At 44.0% G+C, this 24,327-nt stretch overlaps 1 protein-coding gene across 5 annotated transcripts in view; it reads left to right on the forward strand.

The window, feature by feature from the left end:
• DISC1 (DISC1 scaffold protein) overlaps positions 1-23,843 on the forward strand; it is a 371,035-nt gene extending 347,192 nt beyond the window's left edge. For 2 of the 5 annotated variants that reach the window (XM_032313944.1, XM_032313939.1), the window contains exons 12-13: positions 4,797-4,914; positions 14,188-14,758. In XM_032313944.1, the coding sequence (XP_032169835.1) occupies positions 4,797-4,914; positions 14,188-14,327 (258 nt within the window). In that variant the 3' untranslated portion in view covers positions 14,328-14,758. Of the gene's footprint in view, positions 1-4,796; positions 4,915-14,187; positions 14,759-14,798; positions 15,235-17,026; positions 17,262-23,450 lie in introns of those variants that run through there. The other 3 variants (XM_032313941.1, XM_032313943.1, XM_032313940.1) reach the window with 3 other exon arrangements.
• The last annotated feature ends 484 nt before the right edge of the window (positions 23,844-24,327 follow it).

Here is a 24,327-nt window from a genome sequence, read left to right on the forward strand (position 1 = left end):
GTTGGTCTTATTGCAAATACATACATTGCAAGTAGAAGTATATTGCAGAATATGCGTCCGCACTGTTCCGTAGCCCTGCCTGCACATCTGGCCAGGAGCCAGGGATCTGGGGACCAGGCACTGGTGGCCATGGCGGCTCACGGAAATCTCCTTGCACACTTTAGCTCAGAGCCACAGTTTCCAGCACGGCGGGGACCTTCCCATCTGAGACAAGCCCGGGCATTAGCGTATTGTTGCTCTTCAAGATCTAGTCAGTCTTGCTGGTTTTTTAGCTGGGGACCAGTGAGAGTGTATTTCATGCTAGCATTCTGCACCGGTCCTATCTACCCACGCAGCATCCTGTGTAGGGTATGACCTGTCTGCCTTCTGTGCTAGCTACTATGACTGTACAACAAATCATCCCAGCTTAGTGATTTGGAACAACAGTTTACTATATGCATGGATCTGTGGGTCAAGAATTCAGATGGGACACTGCAGGGAGGGCTGTCCCTGCCCCCACAGTGTTTGGCTATTAGCAGGATGACTTGAACGTGGAGCTTAGAATCATCTGAAGACTAAGTCCCAACCGTGCCTGGCTTTCAGCAGGTCAATAAGATACCCACACATGGCTTGTCTGTGGGCTCTGGGCTTAGGCCAGGTTCAAGGGCAAGTGATCAAAAAAGACATATCATCTATTACGAGCTGGCTTTGGAAGTCAGGCATGTCTCCTTTGCTGTGTTCTGCTCACTGAAGGATTCTCAACAGCCCAGCCAGGTTCAAGGGGAGGAGAAACAAACAGCAGAGGGATAAGGTTCTGGAAGGCTGTATTGCTGTGGCTACACACATACTCTGCCATACCTGGGCATAGCATGGAAAACACAAGGAAGTTCCGCCAAGGCCCTCAAGGTTAAGGTTAACAGGCAGGACCTCCGCAACTGTGTTCACTTTATACCCATGACTGGTCCCACCTTGGCCTCTGTGGACACGTAGGATTCCTTTGGACAGGGCAGAATTTTTCAGCAGGTTGGTAGAAATACATAAATCTGACCTTCATCGGCTGTCACTGATCAGGTGAGGGCTTAAATGAGTTCGCTTCCCAAGATTCCATACATTCTTCAAATAACGGCCACCTGGGTCACACGCAGGACCAGTTCAGGAGCAGAGTCTGTCGGGCCACCAAGAGAAGTCTGGTTTGTGGTTTGTTCAGGAGCCTCGTAGAATTTCTATGACTTAGGGAAATAGCCCGGAGGCAGAGGGCCAGTCAGGTCTCCCATTAGTGGTCACGGAACCATGAGTTCTTTGAGTTTGTTTCTTCTTGCCTTTTTATGTCTTTTTAATCTGTAAAATAGTTTTTAAACAATATTCAGGTGTATTTTTTCCATACCTCCATTATGGCTTGAATCAGTATCCTCGGTAAATTTTTTCTTTCTTATATTTTAGAGAGGTGGGAAATACAACCAAATATGGAGAAGAAAATAAAAATCTTCAATAACACCAGCCCTCGAAATAGTAATAGTCAATATTTTAGTGCTTTTTCCATTGTATATACCTGCCTTAAGATGATTTTAATGGCTAAATATGAATTAAATATACCAGAACTTATTTTAATCACCCCTTTTATTGTTGGACATTTTATTTCTTCTTTCCCATGCTTTTCGTGTAAATACTTTTGCATTATTAAGATACATTTTTATTTAACATATGTAAGTGACATTTTCCATACTTATTTAGAAAGTTTTAATAAATATTATTTAAATCTAAATAAAATCTATTTCTCTGTGTAGATTCCAGGAAGTGGGATTCTTGGATTCCAGGCTATGAACAATTTAGTTTTTGCTACATGGTCTGAAATCACTTTCCCAAATTCACACAATCACTGGCGACCTGTACATCATTCTACAAGGCAAACAGGTGTGGCTTATCAGTTTAGGGGGCAAATGTAAAGCCATATTTTAAATGAACTTAATTCAGCTCTAATTTCTATTTGTTTTAGCATGACTGGGAGGATTAAGTCATTTGCCTGTATCTTAAGTGCTTTCAGTCCCTTGGTTCTGCTTTCCAAACCTGTGTTTTTCCTGTCTTCAAGTGTGTTTTCAGATGTTTGCCTTCCAGCCCCCGCCCCCAACATGATGCTTTTCTCCTCCATGTACGGCTCGTGGTCTCACAGCCGCCCTATCATTTGCCTACAGATGTTCTAATTCGAAGCGTCTCGTTTACTTCCCGCATGTCGGTGGCGATGCCCACTGTCCACTCTCTCCGCTTCCATGCGATTTGTCTGCATCTGTGAGTGATAATGTGATTACTTTTAGGATCAGTAAAATAAGGATGCGTATGTGATTTTTATATATTCTCTGTCTTCTCATCATCACCGCTGTGGTCAATGATGGGCAAACCATCACTGTGCGCGTCCCAGGCCTTTTTGTTTGTGTTCCTTTGTCCTTGAAATGGTTTGATGTTGTCAGTGAATGCTTTTCTTCTGTATATACATTTACCTGCAATAGAAAAGGCTTCTCCAATATTTGCAATAGTTATTTATAGTTCCCCTTAGCATGGTTCTATTCTAATAGAGTTGACCAATTGGGATATAAACTCAAAAACATTCTGGAGTTAATATAATGAATATTAAATTACATATCTGGATTTAATGATTATTCTTGGCCTCCAATTATAATATTACATAACTTGTGATCTCTAAGGCCTCTTTAACAGAAAACATCACCACACCTGGGTATTTTGTTGTATTTTGGGTCTTAATTATAGCTTTTGTAGTAACCCTGAAGTTTAATCTAAATATATATCTTAATTCTTTCCCTCATACAAAATTACTTTTGGTATACCTTCTAAGCCTTTCACTCCGGGTTGAGAAAATACTACTTTTACATTTGGTTACATTGTATGTATGTATATATATATGTATGTATTTATTTTTATTTTTAAAAATTTTTGGTTAAATTTTAATGACTTGCTTTTTGCTGCTAATTTATCTATCTTTTTATTATGGTTTTTTACTGAAATATAATTGACATAGGACAGGATGTAAGTTTAAGATGTACTACTTGTTGGGGCGCATGGGTGGCTCAGTTAGCTAAGTGTCAGATTCTTGATTTGGGCTCAGGTCATGATCTCAGGGGCATGAGATCGAGCCCTACGTCTGGGTCCATGCTGGTAGTGGAGTCCGCTTGAGATTCTGTCTCTCCTCCTCCCTCTGCGTCCCCCAACCTGCACTCCTGCCCATGTGCATGTTCTGTCTCTGTCTCTCTCTCTCAAAAGATGTATAGTGTATTGACTTGAGACATTTATATATCATAATATGATCACCGTCCTGGTTTAGCTAACACCACTGTCACATCACATAATTATCATTTCTTTGTTGTGGTGAGAACGGTCACTATCTGGTCCGTTAGCATTTTTGAAGTTTATACTACAGTGTTGTTGACTATAATCACGTGCTGTGCATTAGATAATAACCAGGACTTCATTCCTCTTCTAGGTGCAAGTTTGTCTCTTTTAACAACATCTCCCCACCCCCACACCCCAAACCCTTGGTAACCAGCATTCGAGGCTCTGCTTCAACAAATCGGCTTTTTTAGCTTCCACATAGAAGTGATACCATGCAATATTTGTCTTTCTCTGGCTGGCTTATCTCACTAAGCATAATGCTGCTTTTTCCCTTTCCCTTTGTTCTAAGATTCCCTATTTCCTTGCCTCTTTTTTTTTCTTTTTTAATCTTGTTTATTCTTTTCTTTTCCATGTCCGTGGGCTTCTAAATGCCAGTTATTGTGCTTGAGGGTACAGGAAGAACGGCTAGCCCATGCCTTTAGGGGTTTTACTGTCACTCACGAAAACCTAACACATATCAGAATGGCTGGAAGAATAGTGTGACTGAAGGCAGTGGGTCCATCCTGTTGGCCAAAATCAGATTGCATGTGAGGGGACACAACGGGTGTGAGCCCCTTGGCCGGTTGTGAAGGGGCCGAGTTTGGACCCTGCTCTGCGGGTGGTTTTGTCCTGGAAAACAGGATAAGCCACTTTGGGGGTTCATGTGTGGGATATAAGTTGGAAGGGGGAGCATCTGAGAAGGAAGGAACTCCAAGACTTGGATGTTCATTCATGGAACCAATGAGTACCCCATGCCTGCCATGTGTCGGAGCTCTGGACCCCACAGCGAGCAGACCACCATCCACCTTGCTCTTATGGGGTCTTGTCATTCAGCAATCCTTCTCTTCTGGGGCTTCTGCTGTGAGGGAGAGCAGCCTAACACCTGTGGTAGTAGCAATGACAACTTTATGTTTAAAGCCCATCTCGTGGCATTTAAAGTCTCCTTAATTTCTAACTTTCAGGCACTGTGACTACTGTGTGAAGACACGCCTGCTGCCCTATTGGGCTCCTGTGTCCTTAAAGGAATAGCTCTGTTCTTGTAGGTTCAACCGGGTTGCTCCCATGATTTGCCCCAACCCGACTTCGTTTCGAATTCCTATTACATTGTGAGTCTGCCCACGGATGCAGCTGCGACACTCAGGCTTCCCCTTTGATCATTTGATGTTAGGAGTTGACATCCTAGAAATAGCACATCCTGGATAAGGGAGGTCACCCATGGAGCTCATCATTCGGTAATAACCTGAAATTGGTTCATGTCTTCTCAAGAATGACCTCCAGGGAAGACTAAGGTTCTGGCATGATTCTCCTGGCGTGCAGAAGCTGGGAGGACTCTGCTGGTTAATCTTCCCCCTGGGCACCACTGGGTACACTACAGATGTGCTCATGGTCCTGAAATAGTTGATAGCTTACGAGCGATCTTTTTATTTTTCTCTGGCCAGGAATCTTGGCTCCTTTCTTTGGAACTTGGAGAAAAATGTGAAGCCATAAACAAGAAGTTACTGTACTTGGAAGATCAGCTTCACACAGCCATCCACAGCCATGATGAAGATCTCATTCATATCCTTTTCATCCCGCAGGTTAAGTACCTGCTAGTTGTTTTGTAAGAGCAAGTCTTAAAAATATACTCAATTTTTCCATGCCCTAGCAGATGGAAACAAATAGATACTGCTGTTTTTTATAGCATAGCACACCTTCGATCTCGGAGATTATCTTGTATGTAGTGTTTTCTCTCTAGCCTTTGGTAAGTAATCTAGCATTCTTGATTATTAAGCCTGACCACTAAAAATGCACCATGAAGTTCAGACATGCATAGGAGGCCAAAACAAAATGCAGGTTTCAAGGGGGCGTGAAGCTAGGTTTGTGGGGCATAGATGGTTGTGAGTTTAGATTAGCTTAGTTTTTCTAGGGGTTTTCTCTGTCTGTCTGTCTGTCTCTCTCTCTCTCTCTCTGCCCTGGAAGGAGCAGTCGAGTATCATAACTAATAAAACTTCAGCTCATTCCTTTTCAATTTCTTCTTGTACAAGACTCCATAAACTTGGTGTCACACCTGCAGATGTCTTCCTCAACCCCAACCACCACTGAGCAAGATGGCCTGAGAACCTGTTACCTCCCATACACGTCCATATCCAGTGCAAATCTGTGGATGTACTCAGTTTTGGTTAGTTCTTTCAAGGGCAAATGGTTGGGTATGCACACGGATGAAGGTGTATGGAGCCCCGGCTTGTATCTTTTCAATTATTCAATCAGAAGTGGACATGTCTCTGGATAAAAACACTTCTCCGTTTATTCATCCTTTCTATTCAGTAGTGTGACTCTTCCTAGAGGAGCTGGTGGGAAATGTAGCTATTCCAGTCTTTGCTTCTCATCACTGTCTTACTTTTCAGAATTCTGTTTCTTTTTACACTTAATCCTGAGTGACTGTGTGTGTGTGTGTGTGTGTGTGTGTGTAAAAGCAGCTTCGAATGGCCAAGGACTAATCTTAATCATAGGTATTCAGATCCACAGTAGTTTAATGATGGATTCAGCACTGTTCCTTCCTCATTATAACCTTAAATCTTAGACCTTGGTTATTAAACGTAGCAGGAAATTTCTTAGCTTAATCAGCAATTCATTTCACATTGCTCAAGGTAGATTTTTAAAAGCAGACATTCTGTTCTTCATAATTTCCTGCCCCTTACAAAACTGGTGTTTAAACTCTTGCTACAAAGTTGGCCATAGAAACAGCAGAAGAATCCTTAGCTTGTATTTTGTTTATTCCATGTTCATGAATCACCTAGATTTAAGGACTTATAAGGGGACATGGGGCTCCAGCAAATGGGCAAGTGGCTGTCTGGGCATGGGCATCTGGGAGCAATGCAATGCAGAGGGGCTCCTGGTTCCCCAGCCCAGCAAGCAGGGGCTCTTCCCAGGAGGACACACTTCAGGCCACCTTGGAGTCAGGTTGTGGGGTCTGTGCTGCAGGCAGGGTCTGTGCTGGTCTCCGGACCTAAGTTTTCTAAGTTTTATAGTCAAGTTTGGTTCTAGGGAATTGGGTTTTCTTCTTAATAGGGGTGAATGGCAGGGGAGGAGGCTGACAGGGGACAGAGCTGTGTGTAGATAAGCCCCCTTTAGTGGCCCCACAGCCAGTTCACGATTTGGGGGCAGCCGGACCGTGGACAATTGACAGAGGCTCTTCATCCTTCGGCTTCCTCCTCAGCAACAGTGGACAGTGACATTGAGCTGTAAGGTTTTCATGAGGCCTGCATGAGGCTGTATTCTGGAAAATTCTTTAACAGACTTGTACATGGTAGATGTTGGTTTTAGGTAGAAATTACATTCTCCAAGCCCATTTGACTCAATATTTTCACTGTTTGTGTCAAAAACTCCAGCCACATCCCATTTAGATAGATTTATTCAATTATTTTGTAGTAGATGCTTGAATGAGTCCATCCGTAATCCCACAGTGGCCGATGTAAAAATGTCATTTAAGTCTAACAAAACAGCTATAGATAGATAGGGATTGTTCTTTCTACTTGATATAGTTGAGAAAACTGAAATTAAGTGACTGGTCCAGGGTCATTTCTGATGAGTGGCAAGCTGGGTGGTCCTTGTTGGCTCCATTGGGAAGCAGCTTTGCCTACAAGTAAGTGGACAGGCCTCTTGTGTGAAATGTACAGTTATTCTAAAAGTTTTAAGCTATAATAAAAGTAGCCTATTGAAGTTCTGTTTTTGAGAATCTGGCTGATCCTTGTTGAGCTAAGCAGAGACATACTGGGGGTATGTCAGACCGGGACTGAAAAACACGAGGTACAGAAGACACCCTCCTTCCCTCCAAGCAAATCTGCCCTGCAATATGGATTTCAACCTAAACTTTCCTCTGATTCCCAGGCTTTGTTCTGTGTCCCTGATCGAGAGCAAAGACACTGAAGCAAGTCTTTGAACTCCTACAGAACAGCACTTAGATTTGAGTGGAACGTGGCGTCCTAAGACAGAAAGACATAGTTACAAGACTCTGCGAGACTCCCTCCCCACACAAACCAAAGCCCTTGTTTCAAATTAGAGCTTATCTAGCCCTTCAAAGAGGCTGTTGAATCCTCCAGCCAAACTGACTGGTTTGTGTTTCCATTCTTGATCAAAGATACAAAGCCGTGTATGGTTGAAAGAAACAGCTTGCCATCGATAACACAAAAGAATTACACAGCGAGTGTCGCATTTTTGTTTGATTCCGTTAAGCACTCTGCCAGAGCCCACAGTGCCTGTGATGTAGCCTGAGCACGATGAACGTGAGTCCACAGTGAACATAGATGTCCAGAAGATTCAAACCTTGGTGGCTACAGATGCTCACACCTCGTGCGGAAGGCACCGAGCTTCTGTGTAAGCCATGCGTGGGAGGAAGTGTTGTCAGGGGTGGACCACTCATCCAGGGATGGAGATAAGCTTCCAACAGAACCTCTAGGCATCCTGACTGGATATCGGGGCTATGGGCAGCCTGTGGAGAGTGTCCTGTCTTTTACAAAGAAGACACTGGATTGACAGATCCAAGAAGCGACAGAAAACAGCCCGTGTCTCTTCATCGTCCCAACAGACTCACTAAATTACGTGTAGCATGACCAAAGAATGACACAAAGCCGTCAGCTGTGGTGGTAGCAAGTGTCTGAAAGAAGTCCGAGCCATCAATTGGAAGCCCCGGTGTCGGAGGGCTGGCCCGTACCTGCTGTCTGAGGAGAGGGCAGGAGGTGCGACTTCCCTGCCGGTCAAGCCGGGGTTTCCAAGAGCATCAGTCTGAGTCTCCAGCACAATTTCACAGTCATTTGGGTCCTAATTAGCAGTCGTGTTTCGAAAACCGTTTTGAATGGTTCCTTCATGCAAACGCTTCAACTGAAAACCATACAGGTGAGGTGAATTTTTAAGCAAGTTTCTTCTCATTTATTTTTTTCCTCCTTCAACTTCTACATCGCACTTTCAAAGAGGGGAAAAAGTAAGATTGGGACGCTTTGGGCATATTTCAAAGCCTGCAGGACAGTTCTGCCTGCCTCGGGGTCGCAGAGCAGATGTGGGCACACCGCTTCTATTCGTGGTTCTACTCGCAACCATGTCCAGGAGACCTTTGTGGAATTCTGTTCTCACTGCTTATTCGGAATGCATGGCGGCCAGTCGTTTAGTTTTGGTGGTGCTGGATGGCATGAAAATACTATGAATGCATCCAGGCACAGGCACGAATATCACGTCCCCTTAAGATCCCTTGTCTGGTTCAACTTTCCAGAGTGTGGCTTGAGCAGACAAAGGTAGCAGCGGTCTGGGATGGCTGCTGTGCCTTCTTGGACATGTTTTCCACTCTTGAGCTAAAGTGCTGGAAGAGGGGCCATGAGGATCACAGAACTCTACTTAACAAATCTTAAAGAGAAGGAAACAGACCAGGAGAGGTGGTTGTTGTGCTGGGCTGAAGCAAATATGGTGGCCAGGATTTCTTCCATTGTCTTCTGCCAAAGAGAGTGGGCTGGGGAGAGGAAGCCTGGGAGGCGGTGTGGACCCCGGGCTGTCCTGCTGCTGGCTTGGCACAATGCAAACTCGGCACTAGGTGGGCATCCCAAGGAGTGCCCTGTGAAAGCATCAGAGGCATTCAAGCAGGTCATGTGTGTGCATGAGGCTTTCCTCCTTGCTCTCCAACAGCTGCGTTCTTCGCCTTCAGCTCTCTCCGGAAGGTAAACTTCCTCTCACTGCCTGCGAAGCCATCACTGTTGATACGAAGAAACACTTTAGCTAATGAGAAGCCCTTTCAGAGGCATACTGTTGTTTCTTCTTGAACCAAACCAGACCTGATGAGCTGATCTACTTTTGACTAAGCTGCGAACAGGATTGCTAAGAAACCCAACTGGCAAACACTCAGTGGTTTTTATACGTAAACAGAAGACCTCCTTGAAAGAATTTGAGGGTCTTTGCCAATAGCTGTCCGAAGTGGTGATGTTGTCTTTTTGTATGCCTGGATGACATCTGGGAATGTTGTCTTACTGTCTTACCCCTTTACTAATTGCAAACCCAGCTTGCATAATTTTATTAGTGAGAAGTTACACACTTGCTTAGTATGTGACTAGTCTGTCCCAAGGTGGTAAAGAATAGTCTTGGGCTCCAAAGGTGTTTTTAAAAATGTTGGCATGTCAATCCTTGTGCCATTATTATAATTAATGTGCTCATTTTCTTAGACGCCACAGATATCTGGTGGCATATCTCTTACAGGGGAACTTTATGATTAGCTCGAGAGGTCTCAATGGCCCAGGCATCACCAGAATCACTCAGCTCTTTGAGACCTACTCTTATATTTAGATGCAGTGAGCACCTCTGTCATATCTACCTAAAATCCAGTGATGGAGTTGTACTTTATTTGCTCAGTGCTTTGATAAAAACCAAGGTTAGATATGTCAGTGGGCTTCCACGTTGAGTTTATTGGACTAACAATCAGAAACACTGATTCTAGACCTACTGTATGAAATAGCCTTCAGATCTTGGTTAGCTGTGGCAAATGCAATAAACTGAGAAGTATGACTTTTTAAAAAAATATATTTTTTGACATAACCTCCAAGTACATATCAGCAGGCTGGATCTCACCCCAAACCTCACACCCCTGTCTGCTCCTCACTCAACATCTCCCCTCTGCTGACAAATGGACTTTTCCAAAAATTCCTCCCCACCCTCAAAAAAATCCAACTCGTGCTCAGTCTTCTCCTTGATAAACTGCAAGTTCTTTGCTTAGATAAAAAATCTGGGAGTCATTCTCAATGCCTTTTCCTTCTTTCACATTCCACATCTGGTCTATCACCAAATGCCCTTGGCTTGACCTTCAGAACATATGCAGAATCTGGTCACCTCTCACCTCTCACCTCCATGGCCCCTAGCTGGGTTCAGTGATCTTTTCTTCCCTGGATTATTGGATGATGGTAACCACTTCTTCTCATCTCCCTGCTTCTTCTTTTGCCCCCTGCCTTGAACCTTCCAGTGATGAAAGTGGCCGGAGTAATCAGTCACTCCCTTGCTCCAAACCCTCCACCACCCCCATCTAGCGGTCTGCATACATGCCGGTGTGAGTTGACTTCCTGTTCCCCTCACTGACACTACATGCCGGGATGGCCATGACTTTGTTCACTTCTGTGCTTCCTACATCCAGAACCTTTCTTTTTCTTTTTTCTCTTTCTTCTTCTTTTCCTCTCTTTCTTTTTCTTTTTTCTCTTTTTCTTTCTCTCTCTCTCTCTTTCTTTTGCTTTTCTTTTTTCAGAACCTTTCTTAGCACACAGTAGGAGCTCAGGAAGTGTTTGAATATCTGAATGTATGAAGGAAAAAACAAGGGTCTCTTACTATTCTTTTATTTCCCCAACTGCTTAACAGTGAAATGTATCCAGTGATTTCTTTTATAAATATATTGATCTAAATATAAAAGTATGCATGCCCATTTAAATACTAGAGAAGTATGAAAAAAAATAAAATAAAAGGCTGCCTATTCCTCCCAGGATCAATACCTAGAAGCACTGTGTCCTCCTAAGGCACTTTTCTAGCAGAAATACTCTGTCTATAGGTTTTTCATTCCATATAAATTGTTCTGCTGCTCAGTCCTCCCCACCCCCACTGCACATATTATCCTGGATTCTCTCCCATTTCAGCACATTCAAAGTGTTTTGGAACTTACATTCATAAGGCATCCTACAGACAGGCTGGTTAGAGAGAGATATTTTGTAAATAAAAGCATGATTTTTTTCAGGTTTTTTTTTTTTTTAAAATTACAGTGTAGTTAATGTGCAGTGTTATGCTAGTTTCAGGTGTGCAAAATAGTGATTCAGCCGTTCCATACATCACCCGGGGCTCATCATGATAAATGTGATCTTAATCCCCATCACCGGTTTCACCCATCCCCCCACCTCCTGGTGACCAGTAGTTTGTTCTCTATATTAAGAGTCTTTAAAAAAAAAAAAGATATTTTTTGTTTGTTTTGTTTCTTCAGTTCTACATATGAATGAAATCATATGATATTTGTCTTTCTCTATCATATATTATGTCACTTAGTATTATATTCTCTCTCTATATATATAATGGAATGTTACTATATTATATATGTTGTAGCATTCCATTATATAAATATAATATAACATATATATATAAAAATAATACATACACCACTTTTTCTTTGTCTGTTCATCTATCTGTGGACACTTCACGTTTCTTCTGTAATTTGTCTGTTGTCAGTAATGACGCAATAAACATAGGGATGCATGTATCTTTTCTAATTAGTGTCTTCATATTCTTTGTGTAAATGCCCAGTAGTAGAATTACTGCATCATAGGGTAGGTCTATTTTTAATGTTTTGAGGAAACTGTGCTATTTTCCACTGTGGCTCACCAATTTGCATTCCCTCCCACAGTGCACGAAGCTTCCTTTTTTCTCCACATCTTTGTCAACACTTGTAATAAAAACATGATTTTAATCATTTTGCTGATCGTTACTCTAGGCTCATGAAATGAGGTTTCCAGGATTTCTGATGTCTGGTTCTGCTTAGGCAGAACCTAGGCTGTTGGCTCCAATAATAGTAGAAAATTAGTGAATAAACCTTAAGTCTCATAACGCCTCACAAAAGACCGTATATGCTGACAGCAAAGAAATATTTCTTTTGACTCTAGCCTTGGGAAGAAGGTATGAGAATATGCACTTTATTTTTATTTTCTATTTTTATTTTACGTATTCGAAGATCTAATTGATTTTATTAAACAATTCATGAATTGGGCAGCGCCCTTCTAGCTAGTGGAGGCAAGCTCCTGAAATTATGCATTTTCCAAGTGAGACAATGAAAGCGTCAAGTGGTTTGCCACTTTTCCCTCGCTGGTGATCATTTGCTTAAATCCCTGTCTTCTGATTCCTCCGTGGGGTGTTGCAGAATGTTCTATGAAGGGCTGATGCGTTAGCTTAATTATGTAACTTAGTCTTTTTCCTCTGTGGGTCTCCTTTTAAAAACCTTTCAGTGTGTTCTATAAGGGTCAGGAATTGCACAAGTTCTTTAAGAAGCATCTTTTTTTGGCTCAATCCTCTCTCTAAAAACCTGTGTCATCTTTTAGCAATAATTTTTACAAATGGGGGAGTGTAGTCCCAGGCTGCACGTCAAAGGTAATTAAATCTTAGGCATCTGTCAGGATTCATAAACTACTTAAGCTCTACGCTTACTTTTTATAAATGTAACATAACTTTGTGATTAAATTGCAGCTTGGTATGTAGTCTGGGACCCTGTATGTTTTTACTCCTATAAAGTCGTATGTGTTTTCACTAAAGATTAGCACAGTTGTCCAGAGAAATGGAGGAAAATGAAGACTTTTTTTTTTTTTAAGGAAAAATAAAGTAAATATGGGATTTTTTTCTTTCCTTGCACCCACTCACTCCCACCTTCATTCCCCTCAAGTTCAAGTGCAGGGAGTGAACCATCCTAGTAAATGAATGTAAATTACACAAATGATGAAGTCCGGTGAAGCTTCGAGATGAAAAGCTGCCAAAAGCTTTTCAGGGTGGTTCAGCAATTTTGCTTAGGAGAAGTTCATTTGCATAATTCCCAGGATCCTCTGGAGTTCTTTATTTGAAAAAGAAAGAGAAAGCTTTCTACAGTCATATCCTGGGGGTATCTTTTTCCCTTGACATTGCATTGACATTGTACTTAAATAAAACAATATTGTAGCGTTGACAGTCTGTGAGTGCTAAGATCTCGGCAAGCTGCTTTTCCCAAAGCTCTCTCTCTTCCTGTTTTGTCCATATCTGATCTACGAATGTTTAAGTGGTCTGACCTGATGTGACGATTTAACAGTATTTACGTGATGTCTAAGTACCGTATTTCCATACTTCCCCTTCACTGCTCTTGGATGAAGTGACACTAATTTGCTTATGAAACTCAAAGAATTCAATCTGTCTCTCGTCCTGTTTATCTTTGAGTTGTTCTGACTAGAGGTACACAAGGAAACAGGGATCTGACCATGGACAGAAAAAGCACCATTTGTTAAATGGCATCACAGAAAAAGGCTCGTTTCTTAAGAAGATGACAGCCTTATATATCTCATATGATTATTTGCCAAGTTCTCTGTGATGGTTTTCTTTAGGTAAGAAATAACTTTAAAGGCAAGGGATTTAAGAACCCAACTATTTAAGGAAAAACCAACCAGCCTGCCCAGAAAAGGCAAGCTCCCTGAACTCCGTCAAATCTTGAGCACACTGCCTGGCTATTTTACAAGTCCCTGGGAAGTATAATAACCTAGGACAGCAGATTAGAAACTACGGGAGTTTAGAAATCATTGTTTCACAGAAAACAGAGGTTCAAAGTGATTTGCACAAGGTGACAAGGCTGGCTCATGGCCAATAGGGACTCTGGTCCCTCACAACTCTGAGTCCGGACCTGTGGCAGCCCCCAATACTGGAATTCTTGAGGAAGCTCTTAGGTCCAGCCCTCTGTCCTCTGGGCCATCCGGGCACTTAGATGTGGCTGTCGAGCTGCCCCCGTCTGGGGCTTCGCAGGAATCCCAGTCACACTGACCCTCTATCATCGCGCCTCCCAGTTCGCCATCTGTCTCGGTCTACCAGCCAACTCTCCCTTTTCCTTTTTGAAACCTTACCTGAGGTAGTTCATAACCTCAGGCCTCATGGAGATGGCGATCACTCTTACAAGAAGTGTAAAATTTGTATTAATATTTAATTCCTACAATTTGGAAGAACTTGAAACTGCAATTAGATGTCAGTGCCCATCTGCTTCCCGCCGGCGCACGTGCTCTTATTAGCTCCCTCGGAGGCTGCCGAGGTCCGCCCTTCACCTTCGCGTGTGTTCCTTAACCGTGCATGCACAGTCTCTCAGGAGGGAGCTCCAGATGGTGAAGGAAACTCTGCAGGCCATGAGCCTGCAGCTCCAGCCGGCAAAGGAGGCGGGAGAGAGAGAGGCTACGGCATCCTGTGTGACAGCTGGCGTCCGGGAGGTGCAGGCCTGAGGTGGGACAGGATAGGGGGCGGGGGAGGGCGCGTGGCCACATCGTCATCATCGATATGGGTGCACGGGAGGCCTCCGTCACCTCCCCAGCCTGAGCAACGTGCCTGACTCTGTTACGGACACAGGGACCCGAGGACTCCCCATAGAGAAGTGGTCCCTCTTTTCTGTCCTGGGGCTAAGAGTGGGGAGACAGCACGATGAACTTTTGGGGGACAGTCCACCGGACTGCCTTCCACGTGTCAGCCGGGGGCACTTTTCCCGTGTCGTTCATGGGAGATCCTGCATTGGACTCGAAAATCTTCCCGTCTCCGCTCCCATTCGACAGAAGCTGGGGTTGAATTCTGTTCGCAAAATGTCTCTTCCTGTACCATCTTGCTTTCTGCTGCAATTAAAATATCTCCCGTTTTAAGAACTTGTTAAGAGGAAACTGAACGTAAGTGTCTCTCACTGTACCTGTTATACTTTCCTACAGGCGCGTGATCTAAGGGAGCTAATTAACCCCAGGATCTGGAATTAACAGCTTTTCACCTTCTCCTGCGAGTCACTATAATCTCAGAAGAATGCATAGGAAAAATTCCAAAAGACATTGCTTTAAAGTAACAACCTGTCAGTGAGGCGCCGTCTTCTGATTTTCCTATTACGGCAACTCCTGTTTCTACCGAAAGGGTCCCTGGTGTTTCGCCAGGACATCCCGAAATTTGCCCACAATGACAGTGGGGTGGGAGCAGGGGCATAAAGGGGTCAGATGACAAGTTCAAACTTCTGGGCCTCTCCTTTTTTCCTGCCTAACATGTTTCACTCAGTGCCGGGCAGGACGTGGATGTGAAAACGTTCTTTCAGTCCACTGCAGTATTCAGTAAAAGAGTGCATGCTCGGGAAGGCAGGAGAGTACTGAGGAGGACAGTGCAGGACTCAGGACAGCAGTGTGTACTCAGGATGGCAGTGCGTACTCAGGAAAGCAGTGTAGTACTCAGGAGGACTGTGCAGTACTTAGGAAGGCAGCACCTACTCAGGAGGACAGTGCACTACTCAGGAAGGCGGCACATACTCAGAAGGACAGTGCAGTACTCAGGACAGCAGTGCGTATTCAGGATGGCAGTGCGTACTCAGGAAAGCAGTGTAGTACTCAGGAGGACTGTGCAGTACTTAGGAATGCAGCACATACTCAGAAGGACAGTGCACTACTCAGGAAGGCAGCACATACTCAGAAGGACAGTGCAGTACTCAGAAAGGCAGCCATACTCAGAAGATCAGTGCAGTACTCAGGACAGCAGTGCGTACTCAGGATGGCAGTGCGTACTCAGGAAAGCAGTGTAGTACTCAGGAGGACTCTGCAGTACTTGGGAAGGCAGCACATACTCAGGAGGACAGTGCACTACTCAGGAAGGCAGCACATACTCAGAAGGACAGTGCAGTACTCAGGACAGCAGTGCGTACTCAGGATGGCAGTGCGTACTCAGGAAAGCAGTGTAGTACTCAGACTCTGCAGTACTTAGGAAGGCAGCACATACTCAGAAGGACAGTGCACTACTCAGGAAGGCAGCACATACTCAGAAGGACAGTGCAGTACTCAGGACAGCAGTGCGTACTCAGGATGGCAGTGCGTACTCAGGAAAGCAGTGTAGTACTCAGGAGGACTCTGCAGTACTTAGGAAGGCAGCACATACTCAGGAGGACAGTGCAGTACTCAGGAAGGCAGCCAGTACTCAGGACGGCAGTGTGTACTCAAGAAGGCAGTATAGTACTCAGGAGGACAATTCATACTCAGGACGGCAGCTCATACTCAGAAAGGCAACACGTATTCAGGAGGGCAGCATAGTACTCAGGAGGTAGTATAGTGTAGTACCCAGGATGGCAATGTGTACTCAGGAAGGCAGTGCGTACTCAGGAAGGCAGTATAGTTCTCAGGAGGACAGCGCATACTCAGGATGGCAGCACATACTCAGGAAGGCAATGCATACTCAGGAAGGCAGTATAGTACTCAGGAGGACAGTGCAGTACCCAGGACGGCAGTGTATACTCAGGACAGCAGCGCATACTCAGGATGGCAGTGTGTACCCAGGAAGGCAGCGGGTACACAGGAAGGCAGTATAGTACTCAGGAGGACGGTGCAGACCCAGGATGGCAGTGTGTACCCAGGACGGCAGTGGGTACTCAGTAGTGTGGGGCATTGCAGGCCCTCCCTACCAAAGCATCTGGAGAACAGCCCATGTTCTATTAGGCAGCACTTCCCGAGTTGGGCGGAGGAAGGCAGCCTCCAAGAGGTACTCACCAGGGACCAGGTCTCCCTTGGTCAAACCCGTTAGGGAAACCTGGCATGCCATAATTCCTGGCCAGGTTGTCACAGTGCCCGTTAGCATATTAGACTGGGATGGAGCTCAGTAAAGAAACCCACTTGATTTTTTTAAATTTTTTATCTAACCCAGGCTTCCCAAGTTCAATGGATCGTAGATTTTATGTAAGTCCTATGAATATCCCACCAATCTTGTGTTATGCAGCCCTGCATTCTCTGGGGAAGTAATGGTCCAAATACAGATTTCCATCATGTGTCCATGTGTGACAGCAACCAGACTCGAGCTTTTGCACAGTGTCGAGCTTAATAGCTACGTTACTGTTTGTGCTGCTAATTGATTTATTGGGTTTTGTTTGTTTCTGTCTCATTTATTCTTATAAGCATAGTGATGGTCCTGCTTTCCTTAGGATCTCGGACAGTTCTTGTCATTTCCTGGAGTCACGCTGTTGTTTCCAGAAGGCAGCTGGTGCTTTGCTGAGTCTCCCGTGCTGGGCAGTACTTCTGTCCTCAAAGAGATGCCCTGCTTCAGCCGGCAGCTGGCCAGCATCCAGGGAACAAAGCAAAAGCACAGCATGTGAATTTGCTGCCTGTGTTTCATCAGTTTTATCTTGAGCATTAAAAAAAAATATATATATATATATATATACATATATATATACTGTATATATTTTAATAATAAGTGTAGTTGATTTCTAGGAATTCTTGTTTTTTTAAATAATGGACCAAATTAGTGAATTATTTATAATCATGTCTCAAAAATATTACGTACTGGTCACATGGCACTTGGAATCTTCGAATCCTTGGATTAATTCCAATGGAGCCAAACTTGGCAAGAGTCAGGACTGACTGTATTAGCAATGACAAATGTCTACTTTGATATACACCATTTTTAAAAAGGCCCCTGGACACAAGACAGCCGAACGGTCACTAACCCAGTGTTTTGTGTGACTCAGACACCATCATGAATACTTCTTTGAGGTCATAATGTATTGGAACATTTTGGAAGCTAACAAGAGTTGTAGGTATATGCCATGTAAGAGTTCTCTGGTACCTTTGGCTGGGCAGTGTGTTTGTTTCCTTGTTGAGACGCCTGAACAGGTCTAAGTATCAGGGTAGGTGAATGATGCTTTAACCACATGCTACCACCCTCCCCGGTCTATGCTGGCATCAGAGTCATCCAGGAAGCCTGATAAAGGCCAGGATGTAACATCTGGCCACACAGCCTCCTCAGGGCAAGTCCCCTCTTCAGCCACTGTGACCTCAGAAAACCCAGGACCGTGGGTCCCAAACCAGAATATGGGGCAGTTTTTGTCAGAGCTTGAATTTAAAAGTGACCAAACCACAATACGAACTGAAGCTTTTATGGAGACAGTCAAGACCGCAAGCCAACGCGCCGACTGAAAATGGCGACATGGAGTCTGATTTCGTCGTTGCGCAGTGTGAGAGAATGAATCACAGATGACACTGCCCACTGGGTGGAGAGGCTGGCTTTCAAAGATTTTATTTATTTATTTGACAGAGAGAGACACAGCGAGAGAGGGAACACAAGCAGAGGGAGTGGGAGAAGGAGAAGCAGGCTTCCCGCACAGCAGGGAGCCTGATGCGGGGCTCAATCCCAGGACTCTGTGATCATGACCCGAGCCAAAGGCAGATGCTTAACTGATTGAGCCACCCAGGCACCCCAAGGCTGGCATTCAAACGGCTGCCCATTCATCTCCCACCAGCTTGGGGTAGGGCGTGTTCTTGCTCAGTAACCATCCTATGCCTTCCAACTTCCTGAAATTTCAAGATCAAAATGATCTTCCCTCAGATCACGTTAGTATGTAATGCTGCAAAACTGTCATCCTCTGTGGTGAGGCAGGTTTCCCCAGCCCGGGAGCATGGAAGGGCCCCCCTTTGTGCACCGGGACTGTCCTAAGACCTTTATAATCATCATCTCATTGAATTCTCATATCGGCCGTATGAGGTAGGTGTCTGTAGATGACCAAACAGAGCCTTAGGAGACCAACGAACTTTCCTCAAGGCTCAGAGCTGGGAAGGGGTGGCGTGACAGCAGGGGTCAGACACAGTGGAATGAATGCATCCTAAAGGGCCTTCAGGGTCGATCTGAGACTTCGAGCCACAAAGCTTATTCACTTAAGGATACATGGTCACCTTGGGGATCGTGCTGGGGAAACCTCGGCTTCCCATGCTCCCACCTAAGCCCCACTGTGCTGCAGTGATTATGTGTAGCTCACTGGGACAGGTTCCAACAGACACTCGCCCCCCGTGACCAACGTGCATGCTGTCTTCACTGACCATTTATCCCCAATCTACCACGAAAGCCACTCCAGGAGGGGCCTCTTACTGCCTGGCAATGGGCAGATTTTCTTGAAAATCCCCATTTGATTTTTTTCAAAAAACATCTGACAAAGCAACACTGTACCCCTTAGTCAATGCCTCCTCGTAGAAGTGGTTAAGTACTTTCATTTTTAATATCCGCACCTTATCTCATCTTTGAATTTTGTCATATAATTTATTGCTTCATAAATGTTACTTTTGTTACATGAAATTAAAGCTGATATCTAAACCATGGAGCACCTTTAACTTTTTTTTTCTTCTTTTGGCCTCGAGTATAGATGATAGAAAAATTTATCAGGTTTATCCATTTCATCTCTTTGTTATAAGGTGATTGATTGTACACTTACATCACACAAAATACTTCTAATAAAGCAATGCTTTAAAGTGTGTATGTGTTTCGGTTTCAACAAATCAGAAAACAATGGAATTTTCTATTCTGGACTACTTGATTGAGGAGATTGAAAATAATATTACCACTAAAGTGGGGGAACAAGACAAGTGTGCCCGCTTGAAAAATTTGACTGGAGACCCTGCTTAATTCTGTAAGGCAAGAAAAACAAATGAGGGGTGTGCTCTGGGAAGGAAGAAATAACATTAATTGTTGTTGCTGTTGTTGTTTTAAAGATTTTATTTATTTGACAGAGAGCACAAGCAGGGGGAGAGGCAGAGGGAAAGGATGACTCCCCACTGAGCAAGGAGCCCAATGTGGATCCCTGGGCCCTGAGATCATGACCTGAGCTGAAAGCAGATGCTTAACAACTGAGCCCCCAGGCGCTCCACAACATTAGTTTTTACAGGTGATGTAATTGTAAGCTAGAAAACCTAAGAGAGCTAACAGAAACGTTTTTAAATAATTAACACATCAGCGGTGCCTGGGTGGCTCAGTGGGTTAAAGCCTTCCCCCTCTCTTTGCCTACTTGTGATCTCTCTCTCACTCTGTCAAATAAATAAAATCTTTAAAAAAATAAATAATTAATACATCAAAGTCAATGCGCTTTGCATATACACACAATAACCAGAAGATAGAGTATAAAGAAGAGACCACATTTTTAATAGGAACAGAAATAAAGAGAAAACAGCCAGGAATCAAATTAAGTAAGAAATGTGTAAGTCTTAGATGAAGGAAATTTGAAGATGAAGGACACAAGAGAAGACCTGAATATACAGATGCATGAACCTTTGGACAGGAAGTTATCAGAAATTGTCAAATTTCTGTAAATTTGTTCATTGATATTATCTGATCTCAATTGAATCGTAGACATCTAGATAGCCCCCAATAACTACTCTGCTCCATCCCTTCTAGAAGTTTCCTCATCTGGGTACTCAGGCTTCAGATATGCTTACACGTGTGCAGAATGGATTACAGTGTTAATAGATAAAGCAGAGAGGCCATTAGACTGATGTGGCCCAAGTACCATGGAGGCAACAGAAACAGACCAAAATCTAGACCTGAAAATGTTTCAAGGTCACGACATTGAAACCGAGGACAGCCAGTCATGAAACTAGCCTTTAAGCTACGTTTGCATCTTTGTTTTTTTTTAGAGAGAAAGGGGAGGAGGAATGGAAGGCGAAGGAGAGAGAGAATCTCAAGCAGACTCCGTGCCCACTGTGGGGTTCTTGGGACCACGGGAGCTCGATTTCATGACCCTGAGATCATGGCTTGAGCTGAAATCAAGAGTCTGATGCTTAACCGACTGAGCCACCAGGTGCCCCTTGGCTTTTCTCTACAAATGTCCATCAAGAGTTGAATGGATAAAGAAGGTGTGGTATATATCTGTATATAGATATGTATATATATATTGCTATCCAGCCATCAAAAACCAAAATCTTGTCATTTGCAACGATGGATGGAACTAGAAGATATTATGTTAAGTGAAGTAAGTCAATCAGAGAAAGACAATTACCATATGATCTCTCTGATATGAGGGATTTGAGAGGCAGGCGGGGGTAGGTAGGGAAAAAATGAAATAAAATGGGATCGGGAGGGAGACACACCATAAGAGACTCGTAATCTCAGGAAACAAACTGAGGGTTGCTGGAGGGGGGGAAATGGGAGGGATGGGGGTGGCTGGGGGATGGACACTGGGGAGGGCATGTGCTGGGTGAGTGCTGTGAAGTGTGTAAGCCTGACGATCCACAGACCTGTACCCCTGGGGCAAATAATACATTATATATTAATTTAAAAAATGTCTCTTCCAGAGATCCCCTCTACTTACCACGTCCGTTCTGGGGCTGCTTGATTTGAAAGGATATTTGCTCAAACTCTTAAAATGTTTTAATATGCCTCAGGTTATTTTTTAACAGTACCATGGTGTGTGAGAGCCACGATGAGAAACAACCTAACTTTGAATCAATAATAAATTGTTTAAAGATAAATCTGCACTATGGAATCCTTTGAAGTTGTTTAAAAGAATCTCTTTCCCTTTTTTGAAAGATTTCATTTATTTATTTACTTATTTATTTGAGAGAGAGAGAAAGGGAGAAAGAAAGAAAAGGAAGAGAAAGTATGAGCATGGGGAGGGGGCAGAGGGACAAGCAGACTCTGTGCTGATCGTGGAGCCCAATGTTGGGCTCGATCCCATGACCCTGAGATCGTGAGCTGAGCCAAAATCAAGTGTCAGATGCTTAACTTACTGAGCCACCCAGGCATCCCCCAAAGTCTTTCTATGTGCATATGCTGGTATCTACAGAGATACCACTAAAGAAGGACCCAGGTGACTTGAGGGAAAGGGATGGCAAGGAGACAATGTTTCTTGTATACTGCTATTCATTAAAAATTTGTATACCACAAATTGAAAAATTTGACTGGAGACCCTGCTTAATTCTGTAAGGCAAGACAAACAAATGAGGGGTATGTTCTGGGAAGGAAGAAATACAACCTTAATTGTTGTTGTTTTAAAGATTTTATTTATTTGACAGAGAGCACAAGCAGGGGAAGTGGCAGAGGGAGAGGGAAAGGGTGACTCTTCACTGAGCAGGGAGCCCGATGTGAGACTCGATCCGTGGGTCCTGGGATCATGACCTGAGCTGAAGGCAGACGCTTAACCACTGAGCCACCAGGTGCTCCACAACATTAGTTTTTACAGGTGATGTAATTGTAAGCTAGAAAACCTAAGAGAACTAACAGATGTATTTACTTATTTGCAAAATAAGTTATATTTACTTATTTGAAAAATAAAATAATTTCTTTAAGAAAACACCATAAGTCATGGAGGCTGAGTACAGACCTTTAGGGAGACCAGGGCACACAGGCCCAGGTCTCCATGTTGCTGAGGTAAGGTTCATCCCCTATTCAGCGCCCACCGTGGGCCCAGCGTAAGAGGACAGCTATGACTTGTGATCTGATAATTGGAAGGAAAGTCATTGCCATGATCACTGTAGTTATTATCATTTTAAAGACAAGAGATGAATTTTATTTTGGCATTTTCTTGGACAACTCTCTATGGTCAGTGGTTTGTTACCAAAATCTCCGCCCCCCTCTGGGACCCTAGTTCTTGTCCTGAGTTCGGGAGTTCAGTAAAAGCCACCTTCCTCTGAACACTAGACCTAAGAGCCCCGTGGGCTGGTTGTGTGCCCAGAGTAGGGAGCGCGGAAACGCAGTCATATCTGCCCCCATTGTCCCTTCGGGGGAGCTGCTCGCACAATCAGTGTTTTGTTTAAATAGGTGTGCTTTCGAGTATAAAACACACTCGTACCGTAGAAAGGAAGCTATGACAGACACCGGAGTGAGGTACAGTCTGGAGAAGCCCGTCACCTCCTTTCGTTATTCCAGTAACACAGAAGAACATCTCGACACGACAGCTCTCTTTTCCAAGGGTTTGAAAAGCATCCGCTAGAAACAAGCCTCATGTCTATTGTTTCTCCCATGGCTTATGTGTTCATTCACTCCAGAAACACTCATGGGGCGTCTACTACAAACACTGCTCTGCCTGTAAACTGAATTTACAACTAAAGGGGTTAAAAGTCTTAGTGAAAATCATCCCGCAAGTACTGGAAATGGGTTGAGTGTTGATTCATAGGACCCTTGGTTTTCAATCTACATAAACAAATGATTAGACCACACACAGACACACACACACAGACACTCAATAGTGGGTCAGTTAATCTTGAACAATGGTTCTTTATTATTTTCTGTTTCCTGTATGATTTTTTATTCGTGAAAACAACATTTAGAAGAAATTATTTAAAAAGATTCATGCATAAGCCATTATCTTCATTTTTCCAATCTACGTCCATAAAAGACACATTTCCCCAAACTAGAGCCAGCATATTTTTTATTCCGCTTCTTATGTTTCCTGTTATGGTGTTTCCCATTTTGCTACATGATCGTTATCATCATTGTGTTTATTGCTGTATAATAGTCTCTCCCATCGATCGACCATAACTTAGATACTCCTGTGTCACTGGGCATTCAATCTTTCCAATATTTTGCTGTGATAAATAAAGCTGCAATGACGTCTTCATACACATAGCTTTTTCTTGCCTTTGAAGGATGCCTGTAGGAAAAATTCCCAGGAGTGAGGAGACAAGACAAGTAGGAAGGAGCGCCTGACTTGAATTTGGCACTGGGGAGTGAACTCAGGATGATAAACGGCCCTGCGAGCAGCTCATCCTGGGAATTCCCAACCGGTATCGATCGGCTTAATTGATTTTGTGGAGCGCCCTCTCATCACGAACGTGTCCACAGTAACCCATGAAGCCGGCCGCAGTGGGACAGTTCCCACCATTTGCAGACTAGCGGTGTTAACCGAACCCCCGGTGCTCACTATATGAGACTGATGAAGCACTCCCTCCTACCTCTGAAACGATTAATATACTGTATGTGAATTAATTGAATTTAAATTAAAAAATAAAACATACAATGAGCAGTGTGGACTCTGTCCACAGCTGTATGTCGCTGACCCTTTCCCGTCCTGCTCCCGCGGGTCCATGCCCCGTGCAAAGATGGTTGAAAAGTAACTCGACATATACAGGCATTTGAAAACGAGGAGGATTTCTAGCAGGGGCATGATCAGGAGGAACGGAAGGGGGACCCCCACCCAGTCCAGACCACAGTGCCCATCCCAAAGTACCCCCTGGCATGGACTTGGCTTTGGGTGGTGGTGGTGGTGGTTCGTGTGAAAAAAAGAGCGTCTTGGATTTGTGGCTCTGGCTGCCCTCCCTCCCTCCAGCCCCCGCCTCCCATGGTGCTCTCTGACACTCGGGAGAACATGACCTGTTCAACAGGAAGTTGCTTTGGGTAACTTTCACTTCATCTACTCAGCCCTGCAAAGTGTTTCTTTTCCTAAAGCGTCCTCCCCCAACATGCGGCATCCTGTGCCAACCTGAGCTCGACTCTCGATGGCCTTAGCCGGTGCACTCTGTCCCA

The sequence above is a fragment of the Mustela erminea genome, chromosome 14 (assembly GCF_009829155.1).
Source record: "Mustela erminea isolate mMusErm1 chromosome 14, mMusErm1.Pri, whole genome shotgun sequence".
NCBI classification, from domain to species: domain Eukaryota; kingdom Metazoa; phylum Chordata; class Mammalia; order Carnivora; family Mustelidae; genus Mustela; species Mustela erminea.